Source organism: Martes martes (genome assembly GCF_963455335.1).
Source record: "Martes martes genome assembly, chromosome: 5".
Taxonomy (NCBI): Eukaryota; Metazoa; Chordata; class Mammalia; order Carnivora; family Mustelidae; genus Martes; species Martes martes.
Window position 1 is genome coordinate 76,565,035 of NC_137892.1, and position 16,252 is coordinate 76,581,286.

General features: G+C 36.7%; 1 protein-coding gene across 2 annotated transcripts in view; it reads left to right on the plus strand.

Annotated features, from left to right (window-relative positions):
- ERCC8 (ERCC excision repair 8, CSA ubiquitin ligase complex subunit) overlaps positions 1-16,026 on the plus strand; it is a 61,916-nt gene extending 45,890 nt beyond the window's left edge. For both annotated transcript variants that reach the window (XM_080803356.1, XM_080803357.1), the window contains 3 exons: positions 2,202-2,399; positions 7,003-7,083; positions 15,360-16,026. In XM_080803356.1, the coding sequence (XP_080659482.1) occupies positions 2,202-2,399; positions 7,003-7,083; positions 15,360-15,428 (348 nt within the window). In that variant the 3' untranslated portion in view covers positions 15,429-16,026. The remainder of the gene's footprint in view (positions 1-2,201; positions 2,400-7,002; positions 7,084-15,359) is intronic.
- The last annotated feature ends 226 nt before the right edge of the window (positions 16,027-16,252 follow it).

The following is a 16,252-nucleotide window of genomic DNA, read 5'->3' on the forward strand; positions in this document are numbered from 1 at the left end:
TGACCTGAGCCAAAATCAAGAATTGGGAGCTTAACCCAATGAGCCACCCAGGCGTCCATTTATATATATTTATAATTATACACACACACACACACACACACACACACACACTCACACTCCCAGATGACCTTTACAAAAAGGCAAAAAAATAAATCACTGTCTAAACTCTAGTGTTGGGGTGCCTGAGTGGCTCAGTGGGTTAAGACCTCCACCTTCTGCTCAGGTCATGATCCCAGCGTCCTGGGATGGAGCCCCACATTGAGCTCTCTGCTCGGCAGGGAGCCTGCTTCTCTTCCTCTCTCTGCCTGCCTCTCTGCCTACTTGTGTTCTCTGTTAAATAAATAAAATCGTTAAAAGTAAATAAATAAATAAATAAATAAATAAACTCTAGTGTTAGCCATAGTATTGAGAGTCTTTGGTGATCTTCCTGCTGATAAATTGTAAATGTTTAGCTACTGGTTTTACACCTACTCTGAACTGCTTAATCTAAATTATCAACAGGATAATTTCAGCACTATCAGCACTATCAATTTATTTTGCCCAAAGCTTCTCAGACTTTGATGAGCCTTTAGATCACCTAGGGATCTTATTAAAGTGAAGATTCTTGTTCAGTAGGATTGGGATAGGACCTGGAATTTTCCTTTTCGTACTGCTGAGGAGATGCTGATATTGGGCTTGCACCTTTGGTGTACAGGTGCAGAATTTTTATTTTTGTCCTAAATTGCAGTTATGTGTGAATATATATATATATGTATTTGTGTTCTGTGCTTTTTTTTTTAAAGATAGATTTATTTATTTATTTATTTATTTGACAGACAGAGATCACAAGTAGGCAGAGAGACAGGCAGAGAGAGAGGAGGAGGAGGAAGTCTCCCCACTGAGCAGAGAGCCCGATGAAGGGCTCGATCCCAAGACCCTGGGATCATGACCTGAGCCGAAGGCAGAGGCTTTAACCCACTGAGCCACCCAGGCACCCCTGTTCTGTGCTTTTTTATACCTAGTTTTTATCCTTACTTCCTGCATAGTTTTCATAATTATTATTATTATTATTTTTTAAAGATTTTATTTATTTATTTGACAGACAGAGATCACATAATAGGCAGAGAAGCAGGCAGAGAGAGAGAGAGAGAGGGGAAGCAGGCTCCCCGCTGAGCAGAGAGTCCGATGCGGGACTTGATCCCAGGACCCTGAGATCATGACCTGAGCTGAAAGCAGAGGCTTAACCCACTGAGCCACCCAGGTGCCCCCATAATTATTATTTTTAATTACTATATAAACTGTAGAGATATTGTAACATTATTAGGAATTTATATTAACATTAGTTATTTTGCCATTCTGGATAATGCTGCACTGAATTCCTCTGAGTATATAGCTTTTTCCTGTTTAATTATTTCCCTAAGATAAATTCCCAGGAGTAATTACTAGGTCAAGGAAAAAGAATAACTTTCTTTATAAGGGTACAAAGTTTCAGTTTTGCAGGATGAAAAGAGTTCTGGAGATTGAGGATAATGAAGGTTTGCACAATAGTGTGAATGTAATATCACTAAACTGTACACTCAAATATGGTTAAGATGGCAAATTTTATGCCATGTGTATTTTGCCACAATTAAAAATGTTTTAGGGGCGCCTGGGTGGCTCAGTTGTTGAGCATCTGCCTTCGGCTCAGGTCGTGATCCCAGGGTCTCTATCAAATGAATAAATAAAATCTTAAGAAAAAATGTTTTAAAATAAAAAGAATTATTCCCTCCCCCCACCAAAAGAACATCTTTGCATTTTGTTGCATAATAAATAATTTGGCCTTTTAGAAGGATTGACCGACATGTGCCACCAACATGTTAACCTCACTTGTAATGGTATTCACTGTCTCTAGGTTTCTTGAAATTTTTTGCTAAATGGTCTAAAGTGATTAAGATTGCCTTAATTTGCATTTTATTTCTAGACTGGCTTAAATGTAAGCATTTGCTTTTGTGGATTTTTTTACTATTTGTATTTTACTATTTGTATTTTCCTCTTATGTGAAACATATATTTATGTCATTGGCCCTTGTTTCTTTGTTAGAACCTTGATCATTTTCTATAGATTTATTAACAGCCCTTTCCATAGTATGTTATAATATTTTAAGTAAATATTTCTTCTAGTCTTTGTTGTCTTTTTAATTCAGATTTAAGAAATGAGTAATGTTATGATTTTACATCCTGCAGGTAAACTATGGAAAAGTTAATAATGACAGCAGAAAAGGATTGAAATTCACTGTCTCCTGTGGCTGCAGTTCAGAATTTGTTTTTGTACCATATGGTAGCACTATTGCTGTTTATACAGTTTACTCAGGAGAACAGATAACTATGCTTAAGGGACATTATAAAAGTGTTGACTGCTGTGTATTCCACTCTAATTTCCAGGTAAGAATGATCCCTAAGGGAATTTAAAATGTTCAGGTAGCTAGCTTGCCAGACTGGTTGTATACAGAAGAGTAAATTATTATTTCAGTCTGAGAAATTACACTTGTAAGACACATTTGAGCTAGGGTTTCTTGAAGAGAGGATTATACAGGATAAAGTTTTAGATAGTATAGGATATTTGCATGAATCAGTATAATACTGTGAAACTTGACTGAGATAAATTCTTTCTTCTGCATATCGGCTCCATTTATTTACCAGATGAAAATCTCTAGCAAATTAAAAATAATGTCTTGCAGTCCATTTTTTGGAAAAAGATGGAATACTGTGTCTAATCTCAATACAGTTTTTTGTATCTTGATTTATATATGTGAGTCTATCTCAGATTTTATTTCTAATTTATTTCCTGTCAGTGGCTAATCATTTACTTTTGAGTTGACCTTTCCCTTTCACTTACAACAGCAGATTTTTTTTTTCAGAGAATATTAGCACAAATTACCTCACGTGTTCCTTTAAATGAGTCTCTAATATAGCAAAACTTGATATTTTCTGTATTTTGTAGTAAAGAAAGTGAGGTTCATGAGAGTTAAATACTGATAGGATGAAAACTATGGATTATTAGAGCTAGGAAGGGTGTCATCACCTGGTAAAGTTCTTAATCATTTATTCATTAATGCTAATTACTTAATTTGTGTCTGATACTACAGTAAGATACACAGTGCTTATTCTTCAGCCAGCACACATCTGTATGGCAATAGCCATTATTAAAATATTCAAATACATATTTTACTTTTTGTTAAATAGCTATTGCACCAAGCACCCTAAGAGACCTCTAGCTTCACCCCCTTTCCTGAGGCCTCCTAGTTTACACTTCAGCCCAGCACCTAAGAGGGACTGTCAGGATCCTGCTTCTACTCTATGGCTGTTATGTCTGCTGATTGGTCAGTATCCTGATGTACTAGTTATTAAATATTTTTAGTATTACTTCTGAGAGAAGACTAAAACACCAGAGAAGTGACATGCATTGCCTCAAACCTGCAAGTAGTTATTCACAGAGCATGGTTATCTATTCAAAGAAATTCTTGGGATACTGTACCTCTTTTCTTAAGCCAAGTCACTAAGAGACACAGCCAAGATTTTAAACCAGATATCCTGACTATAAATTATTGCTTTCTACCAAATCAGAATTCCTAACAATAAATTATTGCTTTCTACCAAATCAGAATTCCTAACACGTGTGCCTAGAATAGATTAAAAGTGTGCCAAGATACTGGTCCCATCAGCCCCTGGAATAGCCGGGATAAGCTGGTCACAGCCAGAAACCTGGGCCAGTTGCCTCCTAACTAATCCCATTTCTCTAGGTGCTACATATGCAGGCTTGAATCACTGCACTACATCACACAATTTCCAGCTCGTACCCCATTATATCCATTATGATTTTTGAAAAGGAGAATAATTCTAAGTCTCAAAAGCAAAATAGGGTAGTACTTTGCATCCACTTAGCAGTAGAACCCTTTTTCAAATTAAATATTACACAGAATTCACAACCTGAAAACAAAATTGATAGTTATAGTAGTTCTATCATAACCATAAAAATCTAACAAGATATATCTGACATTGAAAATAAATAATGATAGTACTGGGTTATAACACATTGACTAAAATAAGGATACATGAATCTATTCAGGTATAAGTAAGTAAACTAATAAATTGGAAGTCTAATGAGGTGTGGGATATTTACATAGTCCCAAGGAGTGGGATATTTACATAGTCCCAAGGGATAATTACATAGTCCCAAGGTACAAAATTATGAATTACAAAGGTAAAATGTGTAGTTTTACCTTGAAGAAGCCTGGCATACATCACTTAATCAAATGATCAAAGTTAACATCCCAATTACATGATATTCCTTCAATGATAGTCCTGGCAAAGATGTATCACCTCAATTTAATCGTGAGGAAACAAGAAAATTTGAAGAAAACAACAAAATAACTAGTGTGTATCTTCTAAACTGTCAAGGTCAGGAAGGCCAAGAGCAGACTGAAGAACAGTTCCAGATTGAAGGAAAGTTAGGGGACATGACAACTAAGTGCAGCATATGATTTTAATCTGGACCCTTTTGCTATGAGGGGCATTTATTCAGACAGTTGGTGAAACCTGAATGGAGTCTAAGAATTAGCTGGCAGTAATATATCATTGTGAATTTTTTTATTTTGTTGGATGCACTGTAATTTATGAGAGTGTCCTTGTTCAAAGGAATTAAACACTCAGCCATTCAAGAGTGACAGAATTCATGTTGTCAGCTTAGTCTCTTATGTTGATTTATTTTTTTAAAGATTTTTAAAGTTTATTTATTTGACAGACAGAGGTCACAAGTAGGCAGAGAGGCAGGCACAGAGAGAGGAGGAAGCGATCCCAGGACCCTGGGATCATGACCCAAGCCGAAGGCAGAGGCTTTAACCCACTGAGCCACCCAGGTGCCCCTGTTGATTTTTTTTTTTTAAATCTAATTTCCCAAATGAAGACCTAAACTTATCCCCAAAACCTTAACACTCAATTGAAATCCTTCCATTTACCTGAAGTCCTTATTAGTCATTCTAATTTAAGTCCTGTCTCTTAAAACATTTGCAGAATTTCCTTTGTCTCTATCAGTGTGTCAATATTTAACCACAAATTGCCTTGTAAGCTTATCTGACCAAGTTATCTTGGAGATGTGTATGTGCATATGTGTGTATGTGTGTTTTTATTCTCAGGAAATTAAATTGCTCAAGGGCGCTGAACATTTGAAAATATCTTTGCATCATTCATAGTTAGTGTAACTATATATTCAAGGTTAAACAATACAGTCTAGAATTTTGTTCCCTTAGGAAGTTTGATAATGTATAACTGAATCAAATTTACTTTATATTTTTACATCTATGTTTCCTTTTATTTGTTTGTTTATTTTTTAAAAAAAGCTTTTATTTATTTATTTGTCAGAGAGAGAGCGAAGGGTCATAAGCAAGGGGGGAGGCAGGCAGAGGGAGAAGCAGGCTCCCTGCTGAGCAAGGAGCCTGATACAGGACTTGATCCCAGGACCCCAGGATCATGACCTGAGCCGAAGGCAGCCACTTAACTTTAACACCCAGGTGTCCCACATCTATATTTCCTATGAATAACTTTATAATCTTAATTTCCCTTTATCTAGGACCTTTTTTTTTTTTTTAGAAAAATACTAATTGTACCATACTTCAAACTTTTTAAGATGAACAGTATTGAAAATAAATAATTGCATAACAGAGCAGGAAAAAACTTCACTATTAGAAATGTTTGTGGGTACCTGGGTGGCTCAGTTGATTAAGCATCTGACTCTTCATCTCAGCTCAGGTCTTGATCTCAGGGTTGTGAGTTCAAGCCTCATGTTGAACATGTTGAAAAATAAAATGTTTGTGTAGAAATAAAGAAATAAATTTGGGGGAAAAAACACTTAGTCATTCATAGTTTTACTGCTGCTTATCATTTTTCTGGTATTTTTTTTTTTTTAGACATTTCCCTTTACATAGCCTTTTCTCTTCTTTTTAATTGACCTCATGTTCTACATCTTGCTTTTTTCCTTCACAAGATGACTCTGTGGCTCATATCCTTCTCTTTTCTCTTGACATTGAGTATTTTCCAGTGTCATTAAACACTCTTAAAAAACAAATTTAATGATTATATGACATCCCATACTATGAATGCAACATAAATTTATATATAAATCATTACCCCAGTTTTGGACAATTATTTCCATATTTTGTTATTTTAAGTATAATACTGCCGATATCCTTGAATTTCATACGTCTTTGGCATGACTCCTTAGAAACGCATACAAAAACTTTTGACATGTATTGAGATTCTATTCTGCGTAGATCATACCAATTTATACCCTTTTTATATGAGTGTATCTCACTACTTTATAGGAATGTTTTTAGTACAGACAGTATAACATATTCCTAAAGTTTTGTTGGGGACGGAAATGAACATTGTTCAGTTGTGTATAAACAGCATATTCATAAAGATGTTAACATAGATTGTACATCAGCCCAAGCTTGCCCTTATTAAATAAACTTCTCACTAAGCATGGCATATGGATCTAAAAGCTCTTCTGTTGAATAACAGCCAGTTGGGCAGTTGTGAGCTAAATAATATTTTTTGTGAAGTTCTGGCCTATTTTATCTAGAACTCATAAGGTTTTTTTTACTGATGTCTTTCTTAAAACTCAGTTATTGACAGAGAAGGCCAGACTCTTGATTCAATCTTTTTTTTTCTTTTTCTACTCTGACACTTGAAATAAATGGATACCATGATTAATTAAAAAAAAAAACAAAACACTAGGTTGTTGAATCTTTCTGTAAAATTTCCAGGTTAGCAAGCTCTGACATATCCTAACAATATTTTAAAATATGAAACAAAGCTTTACTGCATCTTAAGCAAACAAAAGACATTAGTTCAGTTTCTTTGAGGAGTAGAAATAGAATTAATCTAATTGATGTAACCTAAGAGTTAGTCTTTTAAATGATCTATTCATTTCAGATTGGCACCAGCTTTAAACTGACACACAACCACATCTTTATTTTCTGTGTTATAGGAACTTTATAGTGGTAGCAGAGACTGCAATATACTTGCTTGGGTACCATCCTTATATGAACCAGTTCCTGATGATGATGAGGTAAATATTATTTACACAATTTACAGTGACTTTTAAATCATAAAGAAAATAGTTTTATTAATTTACTTCACATGAGAAAGACTTTTTTTTTTTTTAAGATTTTATTTATTTATTTGACAGAGAGAGAGATTTCACAAGTTGACAGAGAGGCAGGCAGAGAGAGAGGGAGAAGCATGCTCCCCGCCGAGCAGAGAGCCTGATACGGGGCTTGATCCCAGGACCCTGAGATCATGACCTGAGCTGAAGACAGAGGCTTAACCCACTGAGCCACTCAGGCTCCCCGAGAAAGCCTTTTTGTAAAGATTTTATTTATTCATTTGAGAGAGAGAGCAAGCACAAGCGGAGTGGGCTGGGGGTGAGGGGCAGAGGGAGAGGGAGAAGCAGACTCCCCACTGAGCAGGGAGCCTGATGCAGGGCTTGATCCCAGGACCTGGAGATCATGACCTGAGCTGAAGCCAGACGGTTAACCATCTGAGCCATCCAGGCACCCCATGAGAGAGACTTTTAAAGCATGTCTGGCTGTTTTCACATGGTGAAAATAGTTTGCCTGTTACAACACTTTTGGAAAACCCAGAAAAATATTGAAAGAACAACTCAAATGTCTAAAGTTGAATTACTGTTAATACTTTTCCTTTGCTTCATTCTTGCTTTTTCCTATGCATATATGGTTGCTTAAACATAGTTAATCTGCTTGGATACACAACTTGGCATCCTACTTTACTAACTTAGTAATAAACCTTCTTTCCTATCATTAATAACTATTTGTAAATTTGTGGGGTTTTTTTGTTTTGTTTTGTTTTGTTTTGTTTTAAAGATTTTATTTATTTATTTGACAGAGAGAGAGATTACAAGTAGGCAGAGAGGCAGGCAGAGAGAGAGGGGGGAAGCAGCGCCCCCCCCCCCCACTGAGGCGAGAGCCCGATTCGGGGCTCGATCCCAGGACCCTGAGATCATGACCTGAGCCAAAGACAGAGGCTTAACCCACTGAGCCACCCAGGTGCCCCTGTAAATTTGTTTTTAAAATAACAGCACGCTGTCATTTATATATCACAATTTACTTAAATATTTACGTATTTGGAGACATTTCTTTTGATCACTATAAACAAATCAAGGTAACTATCCATTTATAAATTGTTAATATTTCTGATTGCTTATTTGGATAGATTCCTAGAAGTAGATTTTATCTCTTGAGTTATCATGTATGACATTTTTAAGGTTTTTTTATTCACACACTTGAATTTTACCAATATATACTCCTCTATCAGCTAGTCTGTTAGTGTCTATCTTATTTTTTTTTTTTAAGATTTTATTTGTTTATTTGAGAGAGAGAGAGAGAACATGAGCAGGCGGGGAGAGGCAGAGGGAGAGGGAGAAGCACAGTCCATGCTGAGCAAGGAGCCTGATGTGGGACTTGATCCCAGGACCCTGGATCATGACCTGAGCTGAAGACAGCAGCTTAACCCACTGATCCACCCAGCGGCCCCCATTAGTGTCTATCTTAGACATAAATTGATACAGATATGATCGATGGCCATGGGAATAAAGACCTTTAAAAAAGTGGTAAACAAAAATGAATAAGACATGCCCCCTGGTCTTAAGTAGTGGCCTCTGTATTTTTTTGCTTCTGTGTTACACTGTCTAAAGCTGCTATTTTGGGACACCTGGGTGGCTCAGTTGGTTAAGTGGCTGCCTTCAGCTCAGGTCATGATTCCAGGGTCCTGAGATTGAGTCCCACATCAGGCTCCTTGCTCAGCAGGTAGCCTGCTTCTCCCTCTCTGCCTGCTGCTCCCCCTGCTTATGCTCGCGCGCGCTCTCTCTCTCTCTCTGACAAATAAATAAATAAAATCTTAAAAAAAAACCTGAGGGTTTTGAAGGGGCAGGGGGTGGGAGGTCGGAGGAACCAGGTGGTGGGTATTAGGGAGGGCACGGATTGCATGGAGCACTGGGTGTGGTGAAAAAACAATGAACACTGTTACACTGAAAAGAAATAAAAAATTAAAAAAAAAAAAAGTAAAGGTGCTATCTTTCCCACCAAAGATTATTTTACTAAGCAGTGTTAATCATCTATATTTGTCTTAATATCTAGGCTATAAGAAGTCAAATATCTAAAAACCAATATTTTTTTTAATTTTTTTTAAGATCTTATTTATTTATTTGACACAGAGAGAGAGATCACAAGTAGGCAGAGAGGCAGGCAGAGAAAGAGGGGGAAGCAGGCTCCCCGCTGAGCAGAGAGCCCTAAGTGGGGCTCGATCCCAGGACCCTGGGATCATGACCTGAGCTGAAGGCAGAGGCTTAACCCACTGAGCCACCCAGGCACCCCTAAAAACCAATATTTATGTATATAATTTTTTAAAGTAAGAAATACAAATAGTGCAGTTAGAAACACCTTGAGTTAATCTTACTCAAGTCTTCATATAAGAACAAAGCATCTTAAATGGAGATGAAAAGTATTGGTAGAGCAAGTTTAAAATTCTAAAAACATTTTTCACATATTTAGTTCCTTTGTGAAAAAATGATTAAAACCACATGGAAATGAGTTTTTATGGGGGTGGTTGATAACATTTAGCAGCTTTTGACAAAATCTATTTTATACCTAGATTTGCAATTGCTGTGGTTTACTGTAGTGTAAAGCCTGTGACTTATTTTGTTTTGGCCCTAATCCAAATAAAAGAGAGAAAACACACAATGGTAAATCTTCAAGCAGCTGGCCAACTGCTGTATGAGTATTTTCAGATTTCATCACATATCTAATTTAGTTTATTATGACTTTGATTAATTTTGGTGTATAGCTGCTTTAAATGACTAAATATTCTTTTTTTATTAACATATAATGCATTATTTGCCCCAGGGGTACAGGTCTGTGAATCATCAGTCTTACACAATTCACAGCACTCACCATAGCATATACCCTCCCCAATATCTATTACTCAGCTACCCTATACCTCTGCCCCCCATCACCCAGCAACCCTCAGTTTGTTTCCTGAGATTAAGAGTCTCTTATGGTTTGAATGATTGGATATTCTTCTGTAAAAACTTAGTATGGTCAAATAATTTGGTTTAGCCACTTATTTTGCATTATTTAATCACTGCGTCCTGCGGTTTAGGAATTACTATATGCAATAAACCCAAGTTAAAACACTATTAAAAAACCCCCCAAAAACCAAAAAAGACCACTCCAGTCTATGTTAGGAAGTATAACAATCACTTACCAAATGAAAATAATAAAAATAAATTAAAAGTAAATATATGACTTAAATATGGAAAAAGGATATTAGAAGAAAACTAAATTGCTTAATTTATAGAGTCTGTGACTCTGATGTTTTTTACTTTACAATGTAGTTATAGTGATAGTTTGAACTTCTTATCTAGAAGAATTTTTGCATATGGGAAACTAAAGTGAACAAGTAGGAAAGCAAATAGAGATGCGTAAAAAACAAGTTAGCTTTATATTTAAGGGTTTTTTTTTTAAGATTTTATTTATTTATTTGACAGATAGAGATTACAAATAGGCAGAGAGGCAGGCAGAGAGAGAGGAAGGGAAGCAGGCTCCCCGCTGAGCAGAGAGCCTGATGTGGGGCTTGATTCCATGACCCGGGGATCATGACCTGAGTCGAAAGCAGAGGCTTTAACCCACTGAGCCACCCAGGCACCCCTATATTTAAGTTTTAGAGCTATAAAACCTTATCTTTTAAAATATACTGTTTATACGCCTAAAGATAGCCATCATTCTTATAAAATGGTATGGAATAAAATTATTTTCATAAAACTTTAGTTTGAAGGATTCCTTTGAATATAGGTAGAACGTGAATATGATGATGGTTTAGATTTGAGAGAAGTCTGTCTGCACCAGACCCTACTCCTTACATGTATATTTACTATTTAACTCATATTTAAAAGTGTTTTTAGGGGCACCTGGGTGGCTTAGTCAGTTAAGCCTTCGGCTCAGATCATGATCCCAGATTCCTGGGACCGAGCCCCGGGTCAGGCTACCTGCTCAGCAGGGAGTCTGTTTCTCCCTCTCCCTCTGCCCTGCTCATGCTCTCTCTCGCTCTCCCTCTCTCTCAAGTAAATAAATAAAATCTTTAAAAAAATAAAAAAGATGGGGCACCTGGGTGGCTCAGTGGGTTAAAGCCTCTGCCTTCAGCTCAGGTCATGATCCCAGGGTCCTGGGATCAAGCCCTGCATCAGGCTCTCTGCTCAGCGGGGAGCCTGCTTCCTCCTCTCTCTCTGCCTGCCTCTCTACCTCCTTGTGATCTCTCTCTGTGTCAAATGAATAAATAAAATCTTTAAAAAAAATAAAAAATAAAAAAGAAGTGTTTTTATCTCAGCTCTCAAATAAATGATGCTGCAGTTTCCCAGAACTGTGTAGGAACAACTTCAAAACAAAACATGCACATACATGCACACACACTCACTCAGTCTTCAGTTTCAGGTAAACTAAATAATAATCATGTTGGCAACTGGGTTTGAATCCCTGTTCTGCTATCCATTGTGGATTGAGGACAAGTTTATGGTATCTCCAAATATCAGAATCATCAAGCAAAATTGTTCTTCAGTTTCCTTTCAAATCTACCCTTGAGATAAGATTTACTTCCCCATCAACCAAGATATAATTTTTTAGCAGTATTTCTTCTGATATCCAAGATAGAGGGGAAATTTAGTCGTACTGTAAGAAATTGAAAGGCATTGGGTGATAGGGACAGGTTTTATGGTCTTTAAGCATAAATCTATGTATTTAATTGGCAGGCTGTTTTATTATATTCTGAGGACTCTGCCTTCCTTTTACCCTCTTTTCCTAAAACTTGGTCATGATCAAGACAAGCCTATATAACACCTAATCACTTTTTCCTTCCTGAGATCTATAGGGCAGCTACATTATAGTTCAAATCTGATCTCTCACCAAGAATCTTACTTTATTTTGATAGTCACACAATACATAGATGTTTTATTTACCACTTGGTAGATATTTGCAGTTGACCCTTAAACAACAAGGATGCTGACACCCATCCCCATGCAATTAAAAATCCATATGTAACTTTCGACTCTTCCATAACTTAACCACTAAGAGCCTACTATTGACAGGAGGCCTTACCCACAACATAGTCCATTAACATATATTCTGTATATGTATTATATACTGTATTTTTACAATAAAGTAAGCTAGAGAAAAGAAAATGTTACTAAGAAAAGCATAAGGAAGACAAAATACATTTACAATACTGTACTGTATTTATAAAAAAAAATCTGTGTATAAGCGATCCACGTAGTGCAAAGCCCTATTGTTCAGGGTCAGCTATAATCATTTGCTGACACAGACAGCCCTATTTTGCTCCCGTAGAGACTTCCCAGTAATTGACAGTAAGGAATTTAGAATATATCAAGATGTATATGTAGATGTAAGGGTTGGTTTTGTTCTTCCTTCCCATTATTTGGACCTGGACTAGATTTCTTGTAAATTACAGCTTCTCTATCTCCTAACATTTACAAGTGTTTCTCAGGAGAACAGGCAACCTGGTGAGGCTCAAGCTCAGAAACGATGTCCACTAGGAGGAGATGTTACAGAGAAAACCTAAATGCTAGATGGTAGACTTCATCTGTAGGTCTCAAATGGTAATATGGGTACCACATCCATATACAACATTCTTATAGTAGCTTTTAATTACAAGTGTGTTTTATTTGTGATTTTTTAGCAATAAAATAAAACTGTAATCATACTATAATGCATTTATATTGTTATTCTTTATTATTATAAACAGTAAAATTTACAGTATTTGTGTATTAGTATTAGTATAGTATTTTTCAAAATTTATCAATATTTCATTTCAATTTTCACATAATTCTGGTTTCTTTGCTCACCATAGCAACAATAATTTACAATAAAATATAATTTTGCGTCTCTCTTGAGTCTTCAAATGAAATTTAAATGTTTGATAGATTACATACTGGGCTTCCATAGTGAAGTTGGGAGGCATGAACTTTGTGTGGTTTATTGACATTGAGAAACATTTTTGGGAGATATCTAAGGCAGAGTTAAAGGCCTCTAAAGATAGAGTAGGGGAGAGGAATCTCCTAACCCCCAAGAACAATACATCTTTTTTCTTAAATTTTAATTCCAGTATAGTTAACAATGTTAGGTGAGTTTCAGTTATATAACATAGTGATTCAGCAGCAATTCTGCACAGTGAACATTTGGATGAAAAAATAGACTTAAGTCCAGTACAGTCATCAATTGCAAATCAGTGGACTGCTGCTAGAAATAAGTGAATAATTAGTTGAAGTTTGGTAATAGTTTTTTTTAATTTTTAATTTTTTATTAACATATCACAACACTAACCACAGCACATACCTTCCCCAATGTCTATAACCCAGCCACCTTCTCCCTACACCCCTCCCCCCTGCAACCCCCAGTTTGTTTTGTGAGATTAAGAGTCTCTTATGGGGGGGCGCCTGGGTGGCTCAGTGGGTTAAAGCCTCTGCCTTCGGCTCAGGTCATGATCCCAGGGTCCTGGGATCGAGCCCCGCATCGGGCTCTCTGCTCAGCGGGGAGCCTGCATCCTCACTTCTCTCTCTCTGCCTGCCTCTCTGCCTACTTGTGATCTGTCAAATAAATAAATAAAATCTTAAAAAAAAAAAAAAAAGAGTCTCTTATGGTTTGTCTCCCTCCCGATCCCATCTTCTTTCATTTTTTTCCTTCCCTGCCCCCCAAACCCCCCACTTTGCCTGTCAACTTCCTCATATCAGGGAGATCATATGATAATTGTCTTTCTCTAATTGACTTATTTCGCTCAGCATAATACCCTCTAGTTCCATCCACGTCATCGCAAATGGCAAGATTTCATTTCTTTTGATGGCTACATAGTATTCCATTGTGTGTGTGTGTATACACACACATATATGTATATAGATATACCACATCTTCTTTATCCATTCATCTGTTGATGGACATCTGTGGTAATAGTTTTTTATCTGGACATGTGAGATATAATGAAATTTTGTTTGTACAACTGAGTCATGATAGCCAACATTAAGTTTAATAATGGTGCTGGTAGCAGGCATTAGGTTTAGTAATAGATTCTGATCTATAGCTTTAATAGCCATAAGGAATAGTTAAATTAATGTGTTCTTTTCTAGCTATCCTGGGTGATATTGGGGAATTCACTGGAAATTCACACTTTCTCTACTGTTATCATTGTTTAAATTTTATGATTCTAAATCATCATATCAAAAAGGCAGTGAACATGCTTAGACACAGTTTGGGGTTCCTCTTAACATAAAACATTGCTGTATGTTGTAAAAGGCAATATATAAGGTAATATATGAGTGGTCTCGGTGCTAATACATCATTGGATTTGGGGTCAGAATACACTTGTAGCAGATGTAAAAGCTGCAGAATAAGAAGCAAACCTGGCTCAGAATGATGAGATACTCAAAAAAATGAGACCATCGTAAAGCCCCTTAGTCATTTGCCAGAGAGTGAGAAGGTAGCCATCCAAAAAGTTTCCTCAGAGAGTGAATGGATCTGAAATGCCACACATAATTAAAATTCCTCTAGTTGCTGATTATTTTTATTAGGTAGGGCTCTAAGGTTGTAAGAATACAACTTTAACAGGAAAGATAACAAGTGCATCTTATCTTTCAAAGAAATCTTCCTGGAAAACCCGTGAGCTAATGGCAAACATGTTACCATTTTTGACATATTTTTCATGTACTTGGGAACTGCTTTACCAGCTATGAAAAAAATAAACTTCACTACATAACAACTCACATTAGTTTTTGTACCAAAAATGGTTTTACTCAGTTTGATGAACACCTTATTCCCCATACATGGGTATTTGTGTATTTAAAGTCAGGTAGGCACATTAATACCTTGGGCTGTCAGGTCAGACTATAGACCTGAGTTCAGTCTTAGCCACATGGATGTTAATGGGCAGCCGTCTCCAGATAATTCCAGAAAGTTGCAGAAATGCCATAAGCAATAGCTGCAGTGTGTGTGGGGGGTGTGTGTGTGTAGATGCATTTATGTATGTGTTTGTGAGGTAATTACTTTGAAGGAAACATAGGTAATTTGGATAAATTCTGGCTTGTCTATTTAAGATGTCTATTGCCTTACATTGTATGTGTGGTGTTACATTACTTTTATCTTGAATTAACCGTTATATTGTTACTTTCGAAATAACGTAATTGCTCTTCATTTTATAGATTTCATAACTATATTGTGAACCTAAAATTATGAGGTAAAACAATCAAATTTTCCTTTTTTCTCCCTTTTTTAGCCTACAACCAAATCACAGATAAATCCAGCCTTTGAAGATGCGTGGAGCAGCAGTGATGAGGAAGGATGATTCTCAATCCTGAGTACCTTTGTGTCTCTTGATGAAACTTTTAAAATGGGACTGTTTTTTTGTTGTTACTGTTTTCTTCCTTTGTGATGACAGCTAAAGTACCCCTGAATTTGGTGATTCTTTTCACCTGTGTTTTAAAATGAAGGTAGTATTTGTATGAAATCCTGAAGCAGACTTTTATATAGTTTATTTAATCAAAGATGTCGCCTTGATCCCAGTTGCTGTTGCCTGGGATCTCCCCTGTTGCTATAGTAATCTCTCTATACTGAACCTTCTCTTTTGAGACAGGTCCTGACAACACCCTCCCTCCCTCTCCCACCCCCTCAGTGGGACCTTGAACACATTGTTTGAACTGTTAGATGCAGTTTCAGGATGAGCAAGTAAAGGTTATCAGCACTGACTTTCTACTACTAGCTGTACCATCACCTTGTTCATTTTCACTTTCAGTGATGCTTTTACTGAGGACAGTCTTATCAAAAATGATAGTTGAAAAGTTAGCATCCTATTTTTAAATTCTTTTTTATTCATGTGTTCAGTTTTTGCAATGATTTCATTAGCCAACCATTGTCTAGCTTTAATTAAATATTTTTGGACTCAGTCCAAAAAGTGTGGATCACAGAAGGTTGTTTTTGTTTTTTTTTTTTAAGATTTTATTTATTTGACACAGAGAGAAATCACAAGTAGGCAGAGAGGCAGGCAGAGAGAGGTGGGGAAGCAGGCTCCCCGCTGAGCAGAGAGTCTGATGCGGGGCTTGATCCCAAGACCCTGAGATCATGACCTGAGCCGAAGGCAGAGGCTTAACCCACTGAGCCACTCAGGCGCCC